This window comes from Zonotrichia leucophrys, chromosome 15 (genome assembly GCF_028769735.1).
Source record: "Zonotrichia leucophrys gambelii isolate GWCS_2022_RI chromosome 15, RI_Zleu_2.0, whole genome shotgun sequence".
Taxonomy (NCBI): Eukaryota; Metazoa; Chordata; class Aves; order Passeriformes; family Passerellidae; genus Zonotrichia; species Zonotrichia leucophrys.
In genome coordinates, this window is record NC_088185.1 from 3,252,402 (window position 1) to 3,274,489 (window position 22,088).

General features: G+C 47.2%; 2 protein-coding genes and 1 long non-coding RNA gene across 4 annotated transcripts; 1 reads left to right on the forward strand and 2 right to left on the reverse strand.

Annotated features, from left to right (window-relative positions):
- Positions 1-1,354: 1,354 nt before the first annotated feature.
- Positions 1,355-2,142, reverse strand: LOC135454577 (uncharacterized). The gene is made up of 3 exons (XR_010442143.1): positions 1,966-2,142; positions 1,649-1,775; positions 1,355-1,539 (listed from the first exon to the last, which is right to left on the reverse strand). It is a non-coding gene; the product is annotated as an uncharacterized LOC135454577 (long non-coding RNA).
- Positions 2,143-2,242: 100 nt separating this feature from the next.
- Positions 2,243-15,600, forward strand: TCTN1 (tectonic family member 1). The gene is made up of 15 exons (XM_064726839.1): positions 2,243-2,424; positions 3,983-4,103; positions 5,999-6,129; positions 6,487-6,653; positions 7,079-7,166; positions 8,000-8,109; positions 10,647-10,667; positions 11,076-11,201; positions 11,714-11,839; positions 12,174-12,256; positions 12,602-12,742; positions 13,035-13,191; positions 13,882-14,007; positions 14,343-14,487; positions 15,227-15,600. Exons 1-14 carry the CDS (start codon positions 2,274-2,276, stop codon positions 14,484-14,486), a joined length of 1,692 nt encoding a protein of 563 aa, XP_064582909.1. The 5' UTR covers positions 2,243-2,273; the 3' UTR covers position 14,487; positions 15,227-15,600.
- A 100-nt stretch (positions 15,601-15,700) lies between these two features.
- On the reverse strand, positions 15,701-21,168 carry HVCN1 (hydrogen voltage gated channel 1). Of its 2 annotated transcripts, none has more exons than XM_064726840.1 (6): positions 21,106-21,168; positions 19,486-19,715; positions 18,922-19,026; positions 18,461-18,692; positions 16,342-16,454; positions 15,701-16,052 (listed from the first exon to the last, which is right to left on the reverse strand). In XM_064726840.1, the coding sequence occupies exons 2-6, from the start codon at positions 19,678-19,680 to the stop codon at positions 15,987-15,989; spliced, it is 711 nt and encodes a 236-aa protein (XP_064582910.1). In that variant the 5' UTR covers positions 19,681-19,715; positions 21,106-21,168; the 3' UTR covers positions 15,701-15,986. The 2 variants fall into 2 exon arrangements, with proteins under 2 accessions (XP_064582910.1, XP_064582911.1); XM_064726841.1 differs by lacking the exon at positions 21,106-21,168 and adding an exon at positions 20,933-21,054.
- Between the last annotated feature and the right edge of the window lie 920 nt (positions 21,169-22,088).

Below are 22,088 nucleotides of genomic sequence, written 5' to 3' on the forward strand. Positions count from 1 at the left end.
TACCCCAGGTCACCCACTCAAGTCTGTCCAGACAGCCAGACAACCTCAAAATGTACATGGTAATTAGTAACCTTTGATGAACTCTGTCACTCCTGCACGAGGACGTTGTGCCCAGACAAAAAAACTGCTCCTGGTTTTCATTCAGAGGATCTCTGAGCTCCTGTGACACAAAACCCCAACTATTTTTACTAAAATGCTTCAGAACTGGTTTTCTGCACTGTTAAGTGTCAGTGTGGATGGTTCTCCCTGTAAATCCCTCCCAGCCATGCCCTGCTGCCTTCCTCAGTGTTATTCTTGTACCCTGAGAGTCGATACCCTGCCAAGTGATATTTGTTTAAAATTCCCCAATGCACAAATTTGGCACCAAAACTGGACCAAAGGGCATCCCCCTGGTTACTGCAGCTGGGTGGAATCTTCCCACCTCAAAGTCCAAGATCTATTTACATCAGCTCACTTAAGCTGCAAAAACAGAATGAACTCTTCCTGCTAGGCTTGTCCAGACCAATAAATGCACTGGGGAGTGCAAAGCAGAAGTGCTGCACAAATTAATCAGCTGCTGAAGGCACAAGCAGGTTTCCAGCTTGTTTTAAAACTGATTCAGTGGGAGCTGACGTCAATCCTCCCTCCCCAGTATGTGAGCCCTGAGACTGGAGTGTGATAAATGTTACCTGTAATGCCATCTGCTGTACAGACTGCCCCAGCTCATCACTATTTATTTATTTAAGGGCTAATCTTGTGCTAGACCAAAATGCAGTTTATTTCAGCCTGGTTTGACTTTGTTTGGACTCTTAATTCCAAATGCCTGTCCACTTGGACTTGTAAAGTGATCTGTCATAGGGCAAACCTCGTGTTAGCCCTGGAAAGATGAAGTTCAAGACAGCACAGTTGGATTAAAAAGAAAACTAATGTGAGAAGGACCCCATGAGGCTTCCCATGTGAGGAGTCAGAAATCACCAACAGGAATCACAGAATGGTTTGGAAGGGACCTCAAAGATCATCTCATTCCACCCCTGCCATGGGAAGGAACACTTTCCACCATCCCAGGTTGCTCCAGCCTGGCCTTGGACACTTCCAGGGATGGGGCAGTCACAGCTTTCATAATGCATAAATGCACATCAGAATCTTGCTGCTGAAACTGTAATTGAAACAATCATAGAGTAAATCCCTGAGCATGTTTCTGAATAAACAGGAATCTACTGCCTCTCAAATTGCTTGAATTTTCATTTTATAGGACCTCCCACATAAGGATCACAGTGCCCTTTTTAATTATTAATTAGCTCATGTTGACAGGATAAATTAAATCTCTCTGATGGAGAACAAGCATTGTGTATTGATGTCCTGATCTTATCCTACACACTTGGAGTTGCTCTTTGGAACCTGTTTCAGAAGTCCAATACCAGGGTGAGTTTTGTGGTGGGGAGTTTTTCAAATGTTTTTTCTTAGATGTCTTGCCTTTCTCTGCATGACAAAGGTGGGTTTTTTCCTATTACAGCAAGTATTTTAAGTGGATTTAGGTGAACTGTTGCTGTGAGTGAAGCCCTAAAAAAAAAGGTCACGAGAAAACCAAGATTAATTCCCTCCTACTTTGCTTTTGAACAGTTGCCCACTTCTATTCCATTTCAATAGTAGATGCAGTAAGAATTAATACCTCTTTATTCATCCAGCTCCTGCCCACATTCATCCAGGGTGCAATCTGTGCTTTCACATTTCAGCAAGGCTTGCTTTTCATCTTGGAGTCTGGTCCCCTGTGCACCATCAGCTTTGCCAAGTAATTCCTGATGCAAGAAGAATGTATTAAATTGTTTTCCCCTGTGCAATGTCATCAGCCCCTTTTTACTGATTTTGGGCTATTTCCCTTTTTTTTTTTATGCGTGGCTTTCCAGGAGTTTTTCCCAAACCACCTTTGTGGGTTACACTTGGCCCACAACACCTGAACCGTTCCCGTGGCTCTGAGGGGGCACCGACCCCTCACCACCGCCGGGATGGTCCTGAGGGCGCTGGGTGGCACAAGCGGCCGCCTGGCACCACCATATCCAGCCAGAACCCTGCGCGGGGCCTCTCCCCGGGGCTCCCTGCGCTGGGGGGCGATGAAGGAGCCCGAGGGTGGCCGAAAGAGCCGCAGATACCCGGGGCTGTGCCCTCCCTTTGGCCGCCATGTTCCGGGCGCGGCCCTTCCCCTCCGCCCGCCAAGTCTCGCGAGAAGAGAGCGGAACTCGCCCTTCCCGTCATGCCCCGCGCGCCCTGGCAACGCGCCGTTGCTAAGGGCGGCCGCCATGGCGGCGCCGCCGCGGCTCGGGGCTTTCTTCGTCCTCATCCTCCTCCTCTTCCTTCCGCCGCCGCCGCCGCTCCGGGCGGAAGAGCCGGCCGATACACGTGATACCGCACAGGCGCGGGTCCGCAGCGCGCCGGCCCCGGTCACGGACGGTGGGTGCCCTCCGTGCGCTGCGGGCACCGGCGGCGCTCCCCGGCTGAGGGAGCCCCACTCGAGACCTCCCTCGGGCGTTCGGTCCTTGGCCTCACCTTCGCATTGCGGCCGCCCGGGGCTGGCGGGGATCTCTGGGGCTCTCTGCTCGGGCAGCTGCAGCCGAGGCCGCTCGGAGCCTCCTCAGGAGGGCTCAGCCAGCCCCGAGCAGGCCCCGGGCCCCGGGCAGGGACACCCAGAGCAGGGCATCCCACAGCCCTGAGGGTCCCTGGGCACGCTGATCCTGGCACGGACACCCAGAGCAGGGCACCCCACAGCCTTGAGGGTCCCTGGGGTGGAGGGCAGGGGCTGCTGCCCACCCAGCCCTGCTCTGAGCTGGCACAGGAGGGCCCTGGGTGTCCTTGGGGAGCTCCAGCACAGCCCGGGCTGGGTGCGCGCTGTGCCCCAAGCGCTGTGGATACATTGTCATAAAAGCAGAGCTCACAAAGTTTGGTTACTGTGTTCTCAGAAGGTGTTTCCCACTATATAATTTGCTACACTTTTATGTCAGTTTTATATCCTGCTAGTGTTGCCCTCAGCTGAGTTTTCCATGGGTTACTTGCCACAGGAAAGCCACCCCAGTGCTACCTCCTTAGGGAAAAGGGATTTAAATCCCCAATCTCGCAGACATAACCTTGCAATCTAATAATCCATGTTTAAACTTCTTTGTTTACAGGGTGAGCTAAGGATCCAGGGCTAAGCTCAGCCAAGAGAACAGTCAGAACTCCAGAGATTCCAGGAAATACCTGGATGCTGTTCAGGTGGTCAGAGAGCATCCACGGGGCCACAGGGCATCAGGCAGCAAAGTGAAATAAAGGAATTAGTTATGAAAATGTTCTTTGAATGTCTTTCTTATAAAACAGTGGCCTTAATTTTCCTCATTCTGTGCTATTCTTAAGTCTAGATTAATTATAGAACAGCACCTCTCAAAAACAGTTCAGTAGAATAATATCTGTTCTTTGACTTTATAAACCTGAAGACCTCAGAGAGTTTGAAGAATTTGCCAAGTGTATGTTACTGAGCCAGTTTACAGAATTATTAGCAATTACTCTCTCTGTGATTACAACATTTCACAGTATCTAAAAACAGACAGAAAAAACAGTTTCAAAGAAGTCAATTATGGTTGTTTTGGCACATAAGGGAAATGTATTCCTGGACCCTGAGCCATCCTCAAAACTTGTAAACATCTCTGCTCCTTCAAAATGTTTTATTTTTCTTCCCAATAAGCTGAAACAAGCAGATAAACACACCTTGTTTGTACCTCTTATTTTTTTTCCTCTGCAAAGCTGAGCAGATTTTCACACCTCCAAAATCCCTGTTGGGTTTTGTTTCTCAGGGAACTGTTTTTAGCATGGCTTGGTTTTGTCCACGTGTTCCAAATAAATCTGCTCAGCAGCAGAAAAGATGACTTTTAAAAGAAAACATGAATTTGGAGAGGACTTCTGACCACAATCAAAGCCAGGGCGAGGTGCCAAGTGTGCAGTGTCCCCTCTGCAGCTCTCGTTTCCCTCTCTGCTGCAGTTGCCAGGCTCTGTGTGTGCGACCTGCTGGTGGCACAGTGCGACACCAACTGCTGCTGTGACCCCGACTGCAGCGCCGAGGACTTCAGCCTCTTCACCACGTGCTCCATCCCCGTGGTCATGTGAGTGCAGAAATGACCAGAAAAGCACAAAATCCTTCTCCATTTGCTGCCTGTCCTCTCCTCTGAGCAGTTCCCTGCTGTCCTTCCCCCAGGCAGAGCACAAATCCAGCTCCCACCCAGTTCTCTCCCTCTCTCCTCCTGTTTCCCTGTGCTCCTCCCTGTGGGGATTTAGGTTTTGCTGCTTTTTTTGGGGTAAGAATGATGAATCTTTAGACTTTGATCAATGCAATGTCTGGGAGTTAAGAAAGCTGATCCCAAAGGACCAATCTGGCCACTGCTCTGCAGATCACCAGTTTTTATCAGTAAATTTATCAGTGGCCTCTTTGATTACATTTATGATATCAGCTACACATTTAATCAGTTCAGAGCTTGTTGGAATAGTGTGAGCATTTTTCTGACCCTAATTTTACAACCTGTTCCTCCACTGCCACTTCACAAACAATAAAATGTAACATTATACCAAAAAAGTAAAGCCAAGAGTTGTTTCTTTGCTATTTAATCTGAAAACACCTTCACCCCAACTTCATCTTCTGAAAGAGGAGTTAAGAACACTCACTTCAAAATAATAATGTGCAAAAAAAAAATCTCTTGGTGACTTCTCAGAACAATAAGTGCAGCTTTTTCAACCCACCTTCTGTATAAATTATGCCAATCTGAGCACTGGGTTTATTCTTGGTGCTTTGGAATTTGAATTAGCAGTCATGCCAGACTGTGGTTTCTTATTGTTCTGGCACACAAAAGACTCCTGCTCCCCATTTATAGATATTTATATGGATCAGAAAGGTCTAATCAACACCCTCCTGAGTGACACTTTAATTGCCTCAGATGACTGTGCTGCCTTTGTCAGCTAGAAATGCCTCAAATGAAATTGTGTTCCTTTGCCCAAATTCTTTTGTGTAACACATTTATTTTGCATGAAAAGCCAGGGGATTTTCAGTGTCTGCAGGTGTTGTGGCTCTCATTATTTACATCAGAGTTTATCTACATTTGCATATTTGTGTTATTTTGGCTGATCCCAAGGCAGAGGCCGTGAGATCTCTGAAACAGAAGGGTTTGATTTATGGTGGGATCCTGTTGGGTTTGATTTATGATGGGATCCTATTAACAATGACTCACCTCATAGAAGAGCTTAACTCCAGGCTTCAAAATCTCTGAAAGTCATTTCACTTCTCCAGGGCCTGTCCTCAGCTGCTGTGTGCTGCTAAAAACCAGTTTGAGAGGGATCATCAGCTGCTGTTTGTGGCGTGTGGGGCACAGCAGAGCTGCCAGGCTCTGAACTGGCACAGCCTCACATTCTCCTGCAGCTCCTGATGAGCCCATGGCACTTAAACACTCCTCCAAGACAGGCTGGGTTATTTCACCTCCTCTTCCTCACTCTGCCCTTTCTTTCACATCATCTCAAGCAGGAATTCTTCCCATTCCCTGCTCACATTGAATATTATTCCAACATCCACCAAACTGACCTGTTTTCCTGCTCTGACATCCCCCTTGGGTTGTAGGAATGCAAGTGCTGCTGAGCTGTGTGTGTCCTGTGGTGCAGCCCTGCATTTTTGGGGTCTCAACCATCTGGATCCCACCCAATTTGACATTTTCTCTCTCATGTTGTCCCTGGTTTTCCCTCCCCCAGTCCTTTTCTTACCTTCCTTCATGTGGCTGCTCAGTTTCCTCTGCTGAATAAAACATGTGGGAGAATTCTCTATTATTTATTATTAAGCACAGAGTATAAAACAACAGGAACCTTCTAAGGATGCACAGTTGTTCTACAAATTATATTAAATTCAGTCATTTCATGCTTTTAAAATTTTTCTGGTGCTGCCTCAGTAGATTAAAAGAACTTTAAAATCTGGTCAACACTAACTTTGAGTTGATCATTAATTTATTTTGTGTCTTTGCAGGGGTGACAGCCAGCTGTGTAGTCAGAAAGCTGCTGTGTATTCTCTTGATGTTGAAGCAAATCCACCAGAAAGGATATTTAAAATAATTGACCAAGTCAATCCCAGTATTTTCTGCATTCATGCTACAAACTGTAAGTAGAGTTGTAGGCAATATTAAGCATTGTGGTGGGTTTTTTTTGGTAAGCTCTTTAGGTACCAGAAAAAACACTAAATCTAAAACTATTTTTATTTTATTAAACCCCTCAGGAAAGTGGTAATTCTGTCTGCTCACAGTCCTTATGTTGTGATCCTTTCACTTGTGAAAACATGAAATTAAACATCTGGTACCCTTGGTCTTCTCTGTTGGAGAAAACAAAATAGTTTGGGGTTTTTTTTGTAAATAATTTAGCATCCTAAATAAATAATGCTTAAAATTGTCTCATTGTTACTAAGTATTGTTTCTGTATATTTTTTCCTTTAATTATCTCCTTCTTTAAATATTTTATCAGATGAACAAGCCCTGTACTTCAAACCCCCCGAAATCCCAACTGCAGAGAATTTTGATGAGTTGCTTGACAAATTTGGAGGTGCAACTTTCAGTGCTGAGCCTGACAGCTGGAATTTGGATACAGATGCTCAAAATCCCCCTGAGGCAAATGAAACTTCCAGATATGAGGTAAATTCTCTCTCATTCAATAGGAGGGAAATTATATTTGGTGCAATTAGTATTAAATTATTCCAGAAAGAAGAAATCAGCATTGTTTGCATCTGCTTTTAAATAATGCAGTTCTGCTGGAAGAAGCAAAATTTATATTGGTCTTTAAATATAGAAATGTAAAATAAGAAATTTAATGTTTTGTGTTTAGTTACTTAAAAAGTGAACTAGATTTTTAAGGTCTTTGAAAAATAAGGAATTTTTTTTTCCTGCTATTTTTTTTCCTGCTATTTTCAGCATAAAGCTGTAGCAGTGACTGAAAAAATTGCTGCACAGAGCATTGCTGAGAGATCCTGGGGAAATAAATACTGATTTTATTCATGTTTGTTGTCAATAAAAATGGGCTGACCCACACCTGTGTCCTGACTGTGGATTTTCTTTGGCAGTATGGGGTTCCTGTCCAGACAGAGGATGCATTTCTGAGGCTGCCAAGTCCTGTTGTCTCTTCTTGGTGCTCTGATGCAAATCCTGCAGGTTGGAAAATGCACTTGAATCCCAAATTTTTGCTTTTTATTATTCTGCTCTTAGATTAGTCAGTCAGAAAGCTGGCACACTCCCCATGGAGAATTCAGCTAACAATTCATAAACAGATGATTTTTAAATCACTTCTGTTTCTCTGGGTTTTTTTTTGTTTTTTTAAGACATAGAATGGAAATTGTATTGTATCTCTATTAAACATTCAAATTGAGATTGAAATCCCTGAAAATCTTGTTAAAGGGTTGTTTATCCAACAGGAAAACGTCTTGTTTGGCAAAATTGGTTTAACCAAAGAGCACAAGGGTGACACCCTGAGGGAGGAGGGCTTTGCACCAAGCCAGCCTTGGTACCTTCCCTGTGCCCAGGGTTCCTCTCACAAGTCAGATTTACAGGCTGAGCTCTGCATTTTAAACTTTCACACAATTTCCTGAAAATCTGCTGAGGTGGAGGTGAAAAAAACCCCCCAACCAAACCCACACCTGCATTTCCCAAAGCCCACTGTCACCATTAAATGTGGTCTCATAACAGTCAGGGTGGTGATTACAGGACTGAAGTCTCTTGTGAAAGAAAAAAAATGTCTTATTAAGAGATTCAAAAATTACTTAATTTTCATAAAGCTTTTTCTACTTGTTAAGAAATAATAATTTTTCTCATAGCATTTTTTTTGAGACTATAAAAAGTTTCATTCTTCAAAGCTCACATAAAACCTTATCTGCAACAGAAATGACATTTACTTTCAATTTTGCTGGTACTTGTATTGTTTTTCATTTTGCTTTTCATAATTGCTCTTTCACTTCCTCCAGTAACACTTGATGACTTTTTTTTTCCAGGGTTTTTAGTAAACCAAGCCACAAAATGCATTAGATCAGTAAGTGTGGAAAAATGTGACAGCATTCAAGCACTTAGCATGTTGTTTTATATCAACTCCAGCATTTTGGCAGTAAGTATGATTTGAAACAGCTATATAGCTGAAATACTCATATTTTATCTCTTTTACATCTGCAGAATGAAGTAACTTCTGTTTGCTGAGGGATATTGTGTTTTATTTGGATTTTTAAATTGTGGGTTGGGAAGAAATGTCTCCCTGTACAGCAGATTTTATACAGAAAGCCTTTGGGAATGTTTTTACTTCAAGCTTTGGTAACAGAAGCATTTACTGTTCTCTACTTAGCAAAATATAAATAATATACTCAAAGATAAAATAAAAAATAATAGTTTTGGAGAGCCAAGGTCGTGGCACTGAGCTAGTGCAGTTTCTTGTTCCTGTGCATGCTCAGGCTTTTCCAAGAAGCCCATTTATCAGAACACATAATTCTAAGAAATCTGAGTTTTAGAGTTGCTAAAACTTTGCACTGAAAGAAGAACCTGTCAGGTTTTATCCTGTGCATCTGCCCCTTTCCTGCAAGCCTCAGTTTTTGATAGTGGGGGCTGACACAGCTTTCTTTGTGTTCCCAAACAACATGACTGAGAGAAGGTTTCTTTGGATCCTGCCTGCTAAAACCCAGTCTGGGGTTATTTTTCAAAGCTTTGCCTTCTTTTTCATCCCTTTCTGACCTGGGGGATGATGCCTTCTGTACAAGTAAATCCCCTGTAAGGATATTCAGGAAGACAAAGAAATCACTCATGAAAAAATGAAACTAAAATGCATCATACCTTAACCTGATGGCTCCTTCCAGCAGCTGAAGGTTGTGAAGAAACAGCAACCTCTTCACCATTAAAATTATTTTAATTTATGTAATTATTTTAATTCATTTAATTAGCAGTGAGTAACTGCTTAAAGACCCCTTCCAGGCTGCTCACAGATTGCAAAGCTCCCAAAGGCAAGGAAAGCCCACTAAGCACTTCACACCCTCACAGATGGGATCATTGAGGATCTCACTGAAATCAGCCAGGGATTGCTCCCAAATGTTGGCTTTTGATCCTCCTGCTGTGGAAGAAGGGGAGAAAACCCTGCCTCAGAAGGGCTTTGGGTGCCTCCATGTCCTCCCCAAATTAATTCTTGTTGGCTGCAGGACCAGAAAAGAGCAAGAGTGGCTCAGGCTGGGCTCCAGCAGCTGAGTGGGTTTGAGTTAAAGATGAATTCCCTTTCCTGACTGGAAAATCCATAACCCCTTATCCCTGTGCTGCTTGCCAAGGCAGTGGCTGAGCTTGGGAAGGGTCAGACTCTGCCCAGAGCACGCTGGGTGTCGGGAGGGATCAGCTGCAGGAACTGGGGAGGGCTGAGAAGCTGCTGGAGATGCTCTGTGGGAAGGGGAGGTGGATGTGACAACAGGAAAGTGATGGCACTGGGGACAGGGTGGCCACAGGGCAGAGCAGGAGCCCTCCCAGTGCCAGCAGGTGGAGCTGCCGGCATAAAAACGGCAAACCAGTAACGAGGGGAGCCTTACTGGGAGCACTGGGACAGAACAGCCCATCCCAGGATCCCACCCTCCCTGCTGCACGGGCAGCTGCGGTGAGAACCCTTTTGGGAATTGCTGCAGAACTCTGCCCTGTGCCCTGACCAGCAGATCCAGGGAGTGCTGGGGATTCCTGGGATGTCCCAGCTGGATCCTCACGCTGGAGCTTCACACACACCCTGCTCAGTGAGTGAGGAGCTGCCGCAGCAATGAGCTGGCCCTGCCTTTGCTGCCTCCCTGCTGAGGCCGCAGCGTGGCTGCAGAGCTGAGTGACCTCCAGAGACACCATCCATCACCCCAGCCATGACAAACAGAGCTTCAGGAGTGCTGCTCGCTCCCAGCACTGTTCCCTGAAGGATGAGTGTAATCTTTACAGAGATTTTTATTAGCCAGCTCATTCTGATGGCTGGGCTGTACCTTGGGATGATGAATGGGTGACAAACTGTACCTGCAGCACCTTCAGCTCTGCAGCTCCCAGCAATGTGTTCCCTGCTGGGACAGGAATGAGTCACTGCTCTCAGTATCCCATCACAATTCTGCTGAATTTCTTTATGATCAGAGTCCAATCCTTGGTCCCTTCCCAAAGATGTGACTCAAACAGTCATTGGAAAGTCAGAAAAGTAAAACCTTTGACAAAATTCTGCTCCATGGGAGTATTTTTACCTGATTGATGACCTTGGTCTGACATTTCTGCCCTTCCATGAAATATTTTTGGTGGATATTTTCCAGTGGGGCAACTGTATAACAAGAGAGATACTTGCTTCTCTTGTATTGGTTTGGAGACCATGAAACTGGACAGGACAACAAAAGCTCTTCATTTGGGAAGCACAGCCTGGCAGGTTTCCTAAGCTGGTGGTCTCTGAATAATTCTAAAAGTCAGAAGAAGGAGGGGAGTGGATTGTGGCAGTTCTTTTCACACTTCCTGGGTACTCTGCTTTATATCCAATTAACTCCATAACATAAAAGTTACTGTTATGAGAGGGAGTTAAATAGACAAAGCCTTACCTGCTTTACTTGGCTGCTACGTGCAATAGGTCAGATCTTTGCTACTGCTTTAATTTGTCCTTTTATTCTCCCTCAGGTGCCCAAATCAAGTCAGATGGTAAGTATCCTTCTAAATTACTTGGAAGAGCTGTGGGCAAAATTCTTATTAAGTTATAGTCAGTGGGATTTTTTCACTGATTGTTCAAATCTTTACATTTAAAAAATTACATCATTTGCTATCAGTAATGATGCTTAGCAACTCCAAGATAAAATGCTGCCTGCAAACATTCAAGCCTGATACATTCCTTTCATATAAAACTCCCTATTTTCAAGAAAATCTCTTTTTTATTTATACCCAGACCCTTTGGTTGAGCTTCAGCAGCACTTGTAACACAGCAGTTGTTCAGAGAATTACTGCATGCTGTTGCTGTGGAACAGAACCCGGAAAGGTCACAAATATAATAACACAGAAAAAGCCAAAATTAATTATACCAGTGTTCAGAGCTGACATGAGTCTGTTTTTCAGGTGAATATCACTGTCCAGTCCATAGTTGTCCAGTCTGTGAATGGAATGAGGACTTTACTGAGCAGCAGTGAAGCCCTGAGGCTTCCCATGGTTTTGGATGGGCTGTGCATCAATGCAGTGCTTGGGGTAGGTCTGGCAGCCTTTTCCTCCTCAGAGCTGATGGAAAACATCAAATCACTTCTGATCCCCAAACTGCAAAGCTGTCAGGAGGCCTTGCAGCTTCATTTTTGTGACATCTCCTGAGTAAATGTCATGGGAGAAACACTGATTTTGGGTAAAAGGGAGTGTTTTGCAACAAAATAATAACTGTGCAATATAACATGGAGCCAGGCTGAAATCCTGGTGCTACTTCTGTGTGAGTTTGGAATTTACTTTGTGCTTGGGAGAAAATTATTTCAGGGGCACTAATGACAGAGATGCTGCACATCATCTTTTAATTTTAAAGATATGTCTGTGCTTAGGTTTATCAAGAAGTCAGTTGTGAAGAGGCTCCAGCTTCTACAGGATAAAATCCATCCCCACCCTGGAGCTGAGTTTCTTAAGCAAAGAAGAAAGAAAATACTTGCATGGTTAAATTTTTTTTTCTAGTTTCTCTTATGTATTTATTCAAATTAATATCTAAAATGTTTAATTTTCAGGTGAATTATCACATTACCCACACAGACACAGGAGAAATAATAGAAGCAGCTGCAGCTTTTGTCTTGGGGGCAATTAGCAGAGAAGCACTTTCAATAGAGCAGAGCTTCGAAATCAGCTTCACTCAGGTAACTGTGGAGATGTCATGGGTGACTTGGTAAAAGACATTTAATTACAAAACTTATTAAACTTGAATCAGAACAATTGTTAGCAGCAAGGTAAAGCAGAACTTGCCCTGGCTGCCCAGATGAGGCAGCATTTCAGAGCTGGGCAATGGAGGCCTCCAAAATCTGGCACATTTATGGGCCCCAGCTTGTGACTGTAACAGAGCAAGCAAAGCCTCACTTACAGTTTTGTCCTCATCATTCAAGGCAGGACATAATCCTAAAATAACTGAAATATTTCTGTGTTTTCCAAGCACTCAAGTGCAGGATAAGAACTAATGCTGTGTTTGCATTGCAGGAGAACACACAGCCAGTTCCTCTGAGTGGCAATCCTGGTTATGTTGTTGGGCTGCCTGTCAGAGCAGGATTCCAGCCTCAAGGATATCCTTCCCCTGCTGCATTTCTGTTTGCTTCCCTTGCTCTGGTCCAGCCTCACAAACCCTTTCTAGCACGGACATCTATGAAATACATCTGTTCTCTGCCAAAAATAAAAATGTGCTTTTCTGGCTGTGTTTGAGGAGGGAATGACTCAGTCCTGACTGCAATCTCCTGGGACTGTACTGAGGTACATTTAAGCCTCCATTGCACACCCTGGTGCTTTTTCACACTGGGAGAGGAATCTGGAGCCATTATAGCATTTGCAGCTATATTTTAAGGATATGATTAAGAATTCTTTTTTTGTCCTGATATCCATCAAGCATTTAATTTCCCTTAACTGTGTGTTACATCTGGCATCATTCAGAGTAGTAACAAACACAGCCAGCTCACCATTCTGCACAGCACATCCACCCAGGACTGCCTGGCAGCACAGGGAGCCAGAGCCCCAGTATTATTTGGTTATAACATGATATCAGGCTGTAAGTTACGGTAAGAAATTATTAATTTTTTTTTATTTAATGCTTTTAACCCTCTGACAACCCTTTCCCTTAGGCTCTGTTCAGGTCCTGGGCCATTTATACAGCTAGAGGAATATTGAGAATGGAGTATTTAATTATAAAAAATGTCATTTAATTAACAATGGTCTTTCTCTTGGAAAGATTGTGTACATTAGCAACTGTAGCCAGAAGGCTTGAACAGAGCAGAGAGCAAGGAGAAATGATGACTGTGCCAAACCAATGGATTTTGCTCTAACTCATCTTTTTTTTTTGTTTTCTGGAAGAATTACAGCAGCTATGAAATGCCAGCCTTTGGCTCAGACTCTCCTTGATGTGCTGAAGGGCCAAAGCTTTCCTGAGTTCGTGGCCTCATTTGGGAATTCTCAAGCCCAGGATGTGCTTGACTGGGTGCCAATAACTCAGCTCCACATCTCAGAACAGGTGAAGTTCAACCACTCCCACCTCTCCACCCTCACGAGATCTGTGCCTGTGCTGCAGCAGCAGCTCAGCTTCACACCCTAAAAATGCAGGAACCAGCTGGAGGAGAAAATGGGGCTGGGAATGCAGAAATAAGCTGGAAGAAACTCATGGAATATTCACAGAGGGTTTCATTCTTGCTGTAGAAGTTATATTTCATCAAGCTGGTATCCAGGCACCTCAGCTATGGATCAGGGCAATGTATTGGGTAGAAAATGAGTTGTTTAAACACAGGTTGGAATGTTGTTCTTCTAAGGATGAAGGACCAGAGGTGACAGAGGGAAGGAACAGAATCAGGGTTTCCCCTCCTAATCCAGGCCAGGGTAAGAGAGAGATAAGCACAATATCACAGTATAAGATTGTGGATGGTCTCTTGCATGCTTCTGCAAAAAGAGTGAATGGTTTCTGTAACCAGAAGTGTGGGAGTTCAAGGAGACATGCCTAAAAATATTTAACATTGTAGCCTTCAAAATTCTGCCCTGGCAGAGTTCAGGGTTTTTGTCCTGCCCAGCAACAGTGCAGGGTCCATCTGCTCTGGTAACCTCCTCAGTGAGCTTTGTGGGGACATTCTACCCTTTTAACAACATGAATGATTCATTACTGTGATGGTTTCTGCATAGGGCAGACAATGAGATGATTTCTCACACTTTGCAGAGCTCATGCCAAATACCTGTGTCACTGGGAATAGAAATAAAGTGGACTAAATATGGATCCCTGGTCAATCCCCAAGCCAGGATAGTGAATGTTACAGCCACAATCACTAGCAGCACACTGAAGCAGGTATGTAATTAAATTACAGGATTTAAGATAAAACAAGTGGCTTGTTTTCCTTGGGTATCAGCTGTGTGACAATGAGCCAGATAATCTCATTATCTAAAGGCAGCACTTCACATTAGAATGTATTTACACCCAGCAGTTCTCTTCCAGCTCAAACACAGCTGTGGGCTCCTTGCCAAAACACACTTCAATAAAAATCTATATAGCATTTATGGAAAGAAACATGGAACTACATAGAAAAGAAAAAAATTGCCTTTTTAGCAAATATAACCCAGACCAAATGCATGATTGAACAAATAGAAAACTGAAGCTAAGTCCTGTTTGTATTTTCATTGCAGCTTCCCTCAGGAAGAGAAAGGATTATTCCTGTAACAAGTTCTGTGGTTTTCACTGACATTTCTTCACCTGCAGAGCCAAGCTACAAAGCTTGGCCCACCATTAACATCAAGTTACCCTTTGACTTTTTCTATCCCTTTGTCTAAGGTAAGTATGCATAAAAACCCCCAATTTCTGCTTTATCTTATTTTTAGTCCATTGTTTATCCTGTGACTATGATGGGCCATCATTTTTTTCGAAGTTGTAGATGCTGGGCTAAATTTGGCCAAGAGAGGAAGGGTGAGACCTTGTGAGGGCTCTCAGAAGGTTTAGGGTGAAGAAACCCCCATGAAGTGGAAAGTACCCAATTGTAACTGTGCAGAGAGGGCAAAGGTTGCAGTTTGAACTTGCTGGTGGCTCTGGCCCAGCCCCAGCCTGGCCAGCAGAGCCAGGAGGGGAAGGGAAGAGCACAGGGAAAGCAAGTTCATTATCCCACAGCAACAGAGCTAAATTGCTAATTAAACTCATCATGTGCTATTAGATAAGGCCTCTGCTTTATCTCCTTGCAGAGATGAATAAGCCACATATTTCTGGCTATTTTTCCCACACCACTAATTAATTACCTTTTTTTAAAAACCTGAACAGTTGAGTTGTGGTTTCAGTGACCCCTCCAGCTGAGTGGGGCTGAAATCCATGGGAGGCACCTGCTGCAGTCACCATCTCTCAGAATTCCCACTTCTTAAACCTCACTCCTCAGCTCTCACACAGCCTCTCCACAGGGGCACTGTGGTACCTGAAAAAATTCAAACAGCAGCCTGGCCCTTTAGAATTTGCTTTTTTATGGCTTTTCTGGAGTCTGACTGTTCCCAGCAGTGCACTCACCTACATCTGTTCTTACACATTACAGTTCTTTTGATCCATGGATTTATGAGCTGTGGGAACAAAGAACTTTGCAGCCCCATGGGCTGTGAGGGAACAGGAGTGAAAAGGGAAGAGGAGATGAGGAAATGCAGAATCAGAGCTGCATTTCTGGATCTGCTGCTGGAACAAGGCATTGTTTGACGTAAGATGGCACACGTTTGCCTCTATTTTGGGGCTGATTTCTTTGTCAGGGAAAGGAGTGGTGTGTTGGTGTTTCTGAAATGAATGTTATATAAATAACAAAGTGGCACAAGCAGCAACAGAAATGAGGAAACTACCAACAGTGTGAAAAGAATGGTTGGCAAAGAGATGTATTGATGATGAGCAGGCAGCTGGTGGAGAAGAAATTACCTTTTCAGTCTGGGTTGTTACCATTGGTACTGCAAGTTTGCTGCAAATAAAGAATGTTATCACAGAAAAAAAGAGAAATTATTTAAAATAAGTGGTACTTTTCTGGATGTATAGCTTGTAAAGATGTGTCTTTATTAAATTATTTTTCAGTTTTGACTGTACAACTGTACAAGAATGGAAAAAAATTACTGTTTACAGGGACTGTGTGTGATTAATTTTCCAGTAGAAGCATTTTTGCCATCCCAAGGTCTGATCAAAGCGGGGTCAAATAGAAAATGTTTATAGAAAACACAATACAAGAGGAAGCAAAGAGACAGAAAAACCTTTCAGGTCAAGCTGGCAGATTCCAACACTGCAATCTTCAAGCAGAATTCCCACCTTGGAAAACTGGCCTCTTATTTTTGCTGGCTGAGGAGTCCATGCTGTTTCAGTATGTTATTCAGCCTCTCGATTTCTTGCTCCTGTAGGAGGCAAAATTCAAATCAAACTTCCCAGGTTCCCAGGGATCTTCCCACTGCTCTAATGTATCTCTTGCTGCAGAAAAACAGCACAGCCTGGCCAGAAGAAGTAGGACAGAGGTAGGGACATCATTCCTGTGAGGAGGAGCAGCCCAGGGAGGCACGGGCAGGGCTGTGCTGCTTCAGCCCAGCTCACCCCACACTTTCCCATGAGGAAACCAAGCCAGCAGTGCCAACCTTGCACAAGGATCACCATTAGCAGGTAAACCCAAATTAAAAGTGTTTTTTTTACCTTCTCCAAACAGCTGTGCTCCAGTTGTTCCACCCTCGTGGCAAGTTTCAGGTTTGCTTGCTTTAACTTGGACACTTGTTGCTCCGAGCGGGTCTTGACGGATAAAATGATTCCTGTGGAACAATTCACAGGGGGTTTGCTTTACATTGTACAACAGCCACCAGCAGGAGCTCACAGCACACAGGCTCTGTGCTCAAGGAGTTAAACGTGTTCCTCTCCAGCTCAGCTTCTGTCATCTTCAGCCACCCTTCCCAAGTGCTTTCCTTAATGAGGAAGGGTTTTAAATCAGCCACCGGAGGGATTCAGATACCGATACTCTGCTGGGGAGAGGCAGCCCGGCCTCAGAGCTGAATTAATCACTCTGACTGTCACTCAATCCCTGAATTTGCTCCCTTGGCAGAGCCCTGGGGTGCAGCTGGGGCAGCTCTGCTGTGCTTTAGCAGTTTTAGGTGTGACAGCAGAGCAAGGCCTGGGCCACAGGGCTCCTCCAGCCCCTGGGCCGATCACTCCAGCCTGGCACAACAGGACCTGGCACATCCTCAGGTCCACAGGGCTGTGGCTTCACCTTGCTCAGCTGCAGTGAGAGCAGGCAGTGTCTCCTCATGGCAGAGGTGTCACTTCTCTATAAGCACCATTTGGTGATCCCATGTCAACTCAGCCCCCACACTGAAGGCAGTTTCTTCCCACAAAGATAAAACAAAGCAGCTCGATGAGAGCTTGAAGAACATCACGTTCTCCCTCCCGCCACAGTTCCTCTGGGTCATGGCTGATTCCAGAGCTCCAGGCACAGCTCCTCTGGGTCATGGCTGATTCCAGAGCTCCAGGCACAGCTCCTCTGGGTCATGGCTGATTCCAGAGCTCCAGGCACAGCTCCTCTGGGTCATGGCTGATTCCAGAGCTCCAGGCACAGCTCCCCTGGGTCATGGCTGATTCCAGAGCTCCAGGCACAGCCCCCCTGGGTCATGGCTGATTCCAGAGCTCCAGGCACCCTTTGGGCTCTGGGGGTTCAGTTCTCCCAGGACAAAGCAGCGCTGCTGCTCATTTGCATTGATAACATCGACAGGAACCGTGCCCAGGCACTGACACCCAACACCCCAGCGTGGGGCAGATTCCCTTTGTCCCTTTTTGCTGCAAGCAGGTGGATATTGCAGAAAGCTTGGCAGGGAGCCTGGAGCACCCAAGGATGAGGGGATTTACCCATAATTGCAGTCCTGGCTTTCTGCTGTGCTGTGAGGCTGCCGTGGTTCCCACAGCCCCACACAAATCCGGTTTCTCTCTGACTTTCACTCTGAACTAAGGAAAGCCACAAGCTGCTCTCACATCTCTCTTCTCTCTGGCACCCAGCCAGGCACCCTCTCCCCATTGAAAGGGGCTGAGGACAATGGGCACAGCCCCAGCAATCCCCTCTTCTGATCCCAGCTGTCTCAAATATGGAGCACCCACCAAAAGTGACACAGGACAGAGCTTGAGCTGAGGTTTCACGCAGGAATCTGAAATCATTCATTGCCATATTCTTTGGAATCCCAAAATTCCTTCCTCAAGAAGGAATTTGCAGCTATGCTTGTTTCGGCTATATCCAAATTTACATCTACTTGCAACAGTTACAGCAGTGAAGTCACTTAAGCCTGATTTGGGGACATTTTCTATTTCTCTTTTTATGGCAAGCCCTTTGAATTCAAGCAAGAAAGATCTAGAGTAAGATCAGGACATTCCCTGCAGCATCCCTGGAGGGGATAATGGAGTCACGGCAGAACAGAGCATTAAAACCTACTCTGCTGTTTTAATGCAGCAAATTCAGGAAGACAGGGGCTCCCCTGCCAGAAGGATCCTACAGTGGAAATTCAGAACATGAGCCATCCCTTTGCAGGAGAGGGGTGCAGGAACAGATTATGGGGTTTTTTAGGGGGAACCTGCCTGGCTGCCATGCGCCTGAGGCATCATGCCAACACAAGCAGCAGGTTGTCACAACTCCAAAGAAATTGCATTCTGATTAAAGTTCCACACAGACAGAACTCTGAGTATGCTGGGAGAGCAGAACCCCTGGGGTTGGGTTTGAGGAAGGAACAAAGCCCAGGTGATTCCGGGAAGTTTGGCAAGCACAGCCCAGCCCTGCACCCACCGTTGATGATCCGGGCCACCCTCCAGAGGCGCAGCAGGATCAGGAGCCCCACGGCCTCGAACTCGTGCTCGCGGAAGATGATGACGATGTCCAGGATGAAGGACACGACGACAACGATCCCATCCAGCACCTCGAACTTGTGGTGGAAGAACTCCCGGCGGTAGACAAAGATTTTAAACCCCACCTCAACCAGGAAAATGGTTAAAATGGACAGGGAGAGGTAGTGGAAAACCTGGAAAAGAGCACAAGTTTAGGGCAGGAAGCCCTGCAGAGTGCACAGAGGCAGAGCAGGCTGGAGAGCCTCTGCTGCTTGAGGGCTCCTCTGGTTTGGCTCTACAGGGAGAGGGCTCAGGACTTTTCTTCCACAACTGGAAGTCCAAGCCCTGCCTTGCCCAGCCTATTCAGGAGTGACACCAAAGGGAGGGAACTGCTGTTCATGTTGACACTTCCCCACATTTTACCTTTGGGGTTATATTATATCTGTCCGGAAGGATGATTTCCAAATCCATAAGCAATTCCCCAAGAACCAACAAGGCATCCAGGATCACCAAGCAGACAACCCCAATCTGTTGGAGGAGAAGAACCAACGTGAATCCCACGCCAGCACAGACAGAGGAGCAAGAGGAGCCAATGTAGCCCTTCAGACAAACACACCCCAGTGCCCACAGCCCTGATTTGACTGGTTGTGTTTCATGGAGCTCTCCATTGTTCCCATTCCTGCTGCCCCAAATGGTGAGTTATTCCACGTGGAACCACCTGGCTCCCCACCAGACCCTGCTTGGCGTGGGGGGCTTGGGGAGCAAGCACGTGCCAGAGCTGTGGTGATTGTGCACTGGGGCTTGTCTCCTCTCAGGGGACGTCTGCACCTGCAGCAGAGCTGCTCTGTTCTGACAGGACAGCTCAGCTCAGCAGCAGCTGCTGCTCTTTGCACTGTGGGGTTCATGACCTCAGTGCTCTCCCTGAGCTCGGTCCCACAGCAGCTCTGCTGTCACAAGTGCCCTCAGCCTGGGGTTGTTCTGCCTCACCTGAAACCTGTGAGAGCTGAAGACCTTTTTCATCATGTACTGGAAGGAGATGTTTCTCCTGGGGGGCTCCAGCTTGATCTCTCCATCTGGCTGCTTCTCCCCAGTCTCCTCCTCCTCCTCCCATTTCCGATAGTCGTTGCTCCATTGCACGGGGTCATCGCCCACCACCGTGAAGTGCTTCAGGTACTTGGCCATGGCTCTGGATCAAGCTGGCATCACCCTGCCACCGTCTGAGGGACAAGAGCAGAGTGTCACCTCCCCGTTTGGAGCTGGCCAAGGATGCCAAATCTTGCTTTTTTCACCCAGTGAGGGTGATAAGAGCGTGACATTCCGACACAGCTGGCTGACGGGAAGTTGCTTCATGGTGATACCGCTGGTTTTGCATCACCTCCCCCGGCACCACGAGCAGCCCCTGCTGCCTTCCCAGTTCTGTTTGCGCCCCGCTGTGCCGCTCTACAACCAGGAACTTCCTCACAAGGTATTTCCAAACTTCTCCAAACAAAGCATTGATTACAGGAGCAAGAAGCTCCAGCGCTTATCTGGCACCTCGTGATGGAGGTGGGGGCAGCTGCCCTTGTTTCTAACACTGATCTAGGGAAGCTGTTGGTCAAGCTGACCCCAGCATCCTCACCCGCCAGCCACACTGCCAAGATGAGGAACAGCCATAATTTCCCTCCATTAACACCAATGACACCCTGTCATCTCAGCCTTTGCAGGCAAATTAAGCAGGTGATGCCCACATTCCAACCTGGCAGGTGGGTGACATGCCCTCAACATCTCCTCAGTCCAGAGCTGACCTCACCCTTGGGCATCCCAGCTTCAGCCCATCCCTGTGGGTACCCAGCGAGGGGCAGAACCATCAAACCAAACTCCTGATGAAGGCCACACTCCAACAATGAAAACCGTATGAGTGAAACACTGAGTTGGCTGGAAGAGCAGTGGCCTCCAGATGGGCTGCGTGGCTGGCTGCAGCAGAGGCTCTCGTGTTCTTATCACAACCCCGCCAGCCTCCCTTCCTCTTTGGGCAGCCCTGCAGCCTTGGCCCACAAACCCTCCGAGATCTGCTCCTGCCGCCAGCACGTCCCCATCCCTCTCTGCGGGTACCCATCCCTGCCAGAGCCGCAGGGAGCTCAGCACCAGCCTCCCTTGGTCCCCGGTGCCACCACAGGTCCGCCCGTGCCCCCGGGCTGCTCCCCTTCTCCTCGGCCCCCGGTGGGCTCCGCTCCCAGCTCCGGCCGCCCATCACCTGCCGGGAGGAGGGAGCCGGTCCCACGGTGCCGTCACAAGGGCAGCACCTTCGTTCGGAGCCCGCGGGGAGCGGCCCAGGGCGCGGACTCCCCTGCCCCGTGCGGGACGGCCTCGGGGCTGCCGCGGGGCCCGGAACCGCCGGCGGACGGAGCATCCAGGACCCCGGGGCTTCCCAACCTCCCCCGGACCCAGCACTGACCGGAGCGGCCACGGCGTCGCCCAGAACAGACGGAGCCCGGGGCCGCGGCGGGACCCTGAGGAGAAGGACGTGGCAGCCCCGGGAGGGTCCCGCTGTCACCTCCCCAGCCCGCACCCACCGCGCCGAGCCCCGGGAGCCTCCCGGCCGCCCCCGCTCCCCCCGGTCCCCGGTACCGTGCGCGTCCCGGCTGCGCCCGCCGCCGCCGCCGCCGCGGGGCCTCCCCCGGCCCGGCTCCGCCTCCCCCCGCCGGGGGCGGCCCCGCCGCCTCCTCCCCACCTCGCCCCGGCGGGTCCCCGAGCCAGGCCCCCTTCCAGCCCCGACATTTCCCATTTCCATTTCCGCAGCCTTTTTTCTCCAGGCTGCCCGCACTCCGTTCCTCCGAAACAGGACAGGCCGGATGGAGTTGAAACTTTTTTTTCCTATTGTTTTTAAACTTTTTTCCCCATCACAGGAAACAACGAGCAAAGATCCAGGAGAGTCGCGAATTTAAATTGTGACTCTGCCGATCCCAGAGAGAGCTGCTGAGCACGGACACAGATTAGTCCCATGGAGTCGGTGGAGGTCCAGGGATCAATGTGGGCTGTAAGATCCAGGAATCAGGCCTGGATTAATCTGCCTCCTTTTATAAGCTTGTGTTTTGTCACAGCCTCTTCATGTTTAGCGTTCCCCTCAATCTCCCAAACACAACTTTTGGGAAGTTCTCAGAAAAATTCAGCTGTGAAAAGCACTTGGGACCCATCTCTATGGCACCTCTGCTGGGACAAACTGGAAATATTCCTAATTTTCTCCAAGGAATAAACATCTCTCCAGTTCTTCAATTCTAAAACCCAAAGGTATTTCTTTCTTTGAAAGGATTTCTTTCTAGAGAGTGTTTAAATCTTTTCCTGCAACTGAAATTTTTCCTAGCACCTCATCCCAAAGGACACATCCCTGTTCTCCTTCCCAGGGCGATGGGGAATGGGGACAGGTGACACCCGGGTGGAGCTGCAAACCCCCATCCCAAAACAGCGACTTACAGAGCTCTGCAGTGGGACAGCAAAGGCACAGCCCTGGACCCATGGCAGGCAGGGTTAGCCTGGGGCTTCCCAGTTAATTTGGGCATTTTGGTTTCAGCTGAGTCCAGTAAACATTAATCAGGTAATGGGGGAAGATCTGC

Excerpts from the sequence above, each read along its gene's own strand:
- HVCN1 (XM_064726840.1), bottom strand. The coding sequence starts at position 19,680 with ATGGCCAAGTACCTGAAGCACTTCACGGTGGTGGGCGATGACCCCGTG. Across the intron at positions 19,027-19,485 it reads TCAGCTCTCACAGGTTTCAG|ATTGGGGTTGTCTGCTTGGT; the intron begins GTGAGGCAGAAC and ends CTCCTCCAACAG. Across the intron at positions 18,693-18,921 it reads GATATAATATAACCCCAAAG|GTTTTCCACTACCTCTCCCT; the intron begins GTAAAATGTGGG and ends GCTCTTTTCCAG.
- TCTN1 (XM_064726839.1), top strand. The coding sequence starts at position 2,274 with ATGGCGGCGCCGCCGCGGCTCGGGGCTTTCTTCGTCCTCATCCTCCTC. Across the intron at positions 4,104-5,998 it reads TGCTCCATCCCCGTGGTCAT|GGGTGACAGCCAGCTGTGTA; the intron begins GTGAGTGCAGAA and ends GTGTCTTTGCAG. Across the intron at positions 10,668-11,075 it reads TGCCCAAATCAAGTCAGATG|GTGAATATCACTGTCCAGTC; the intron begins GTAAGTATCCTT and ends TCTGTTTTTCAG.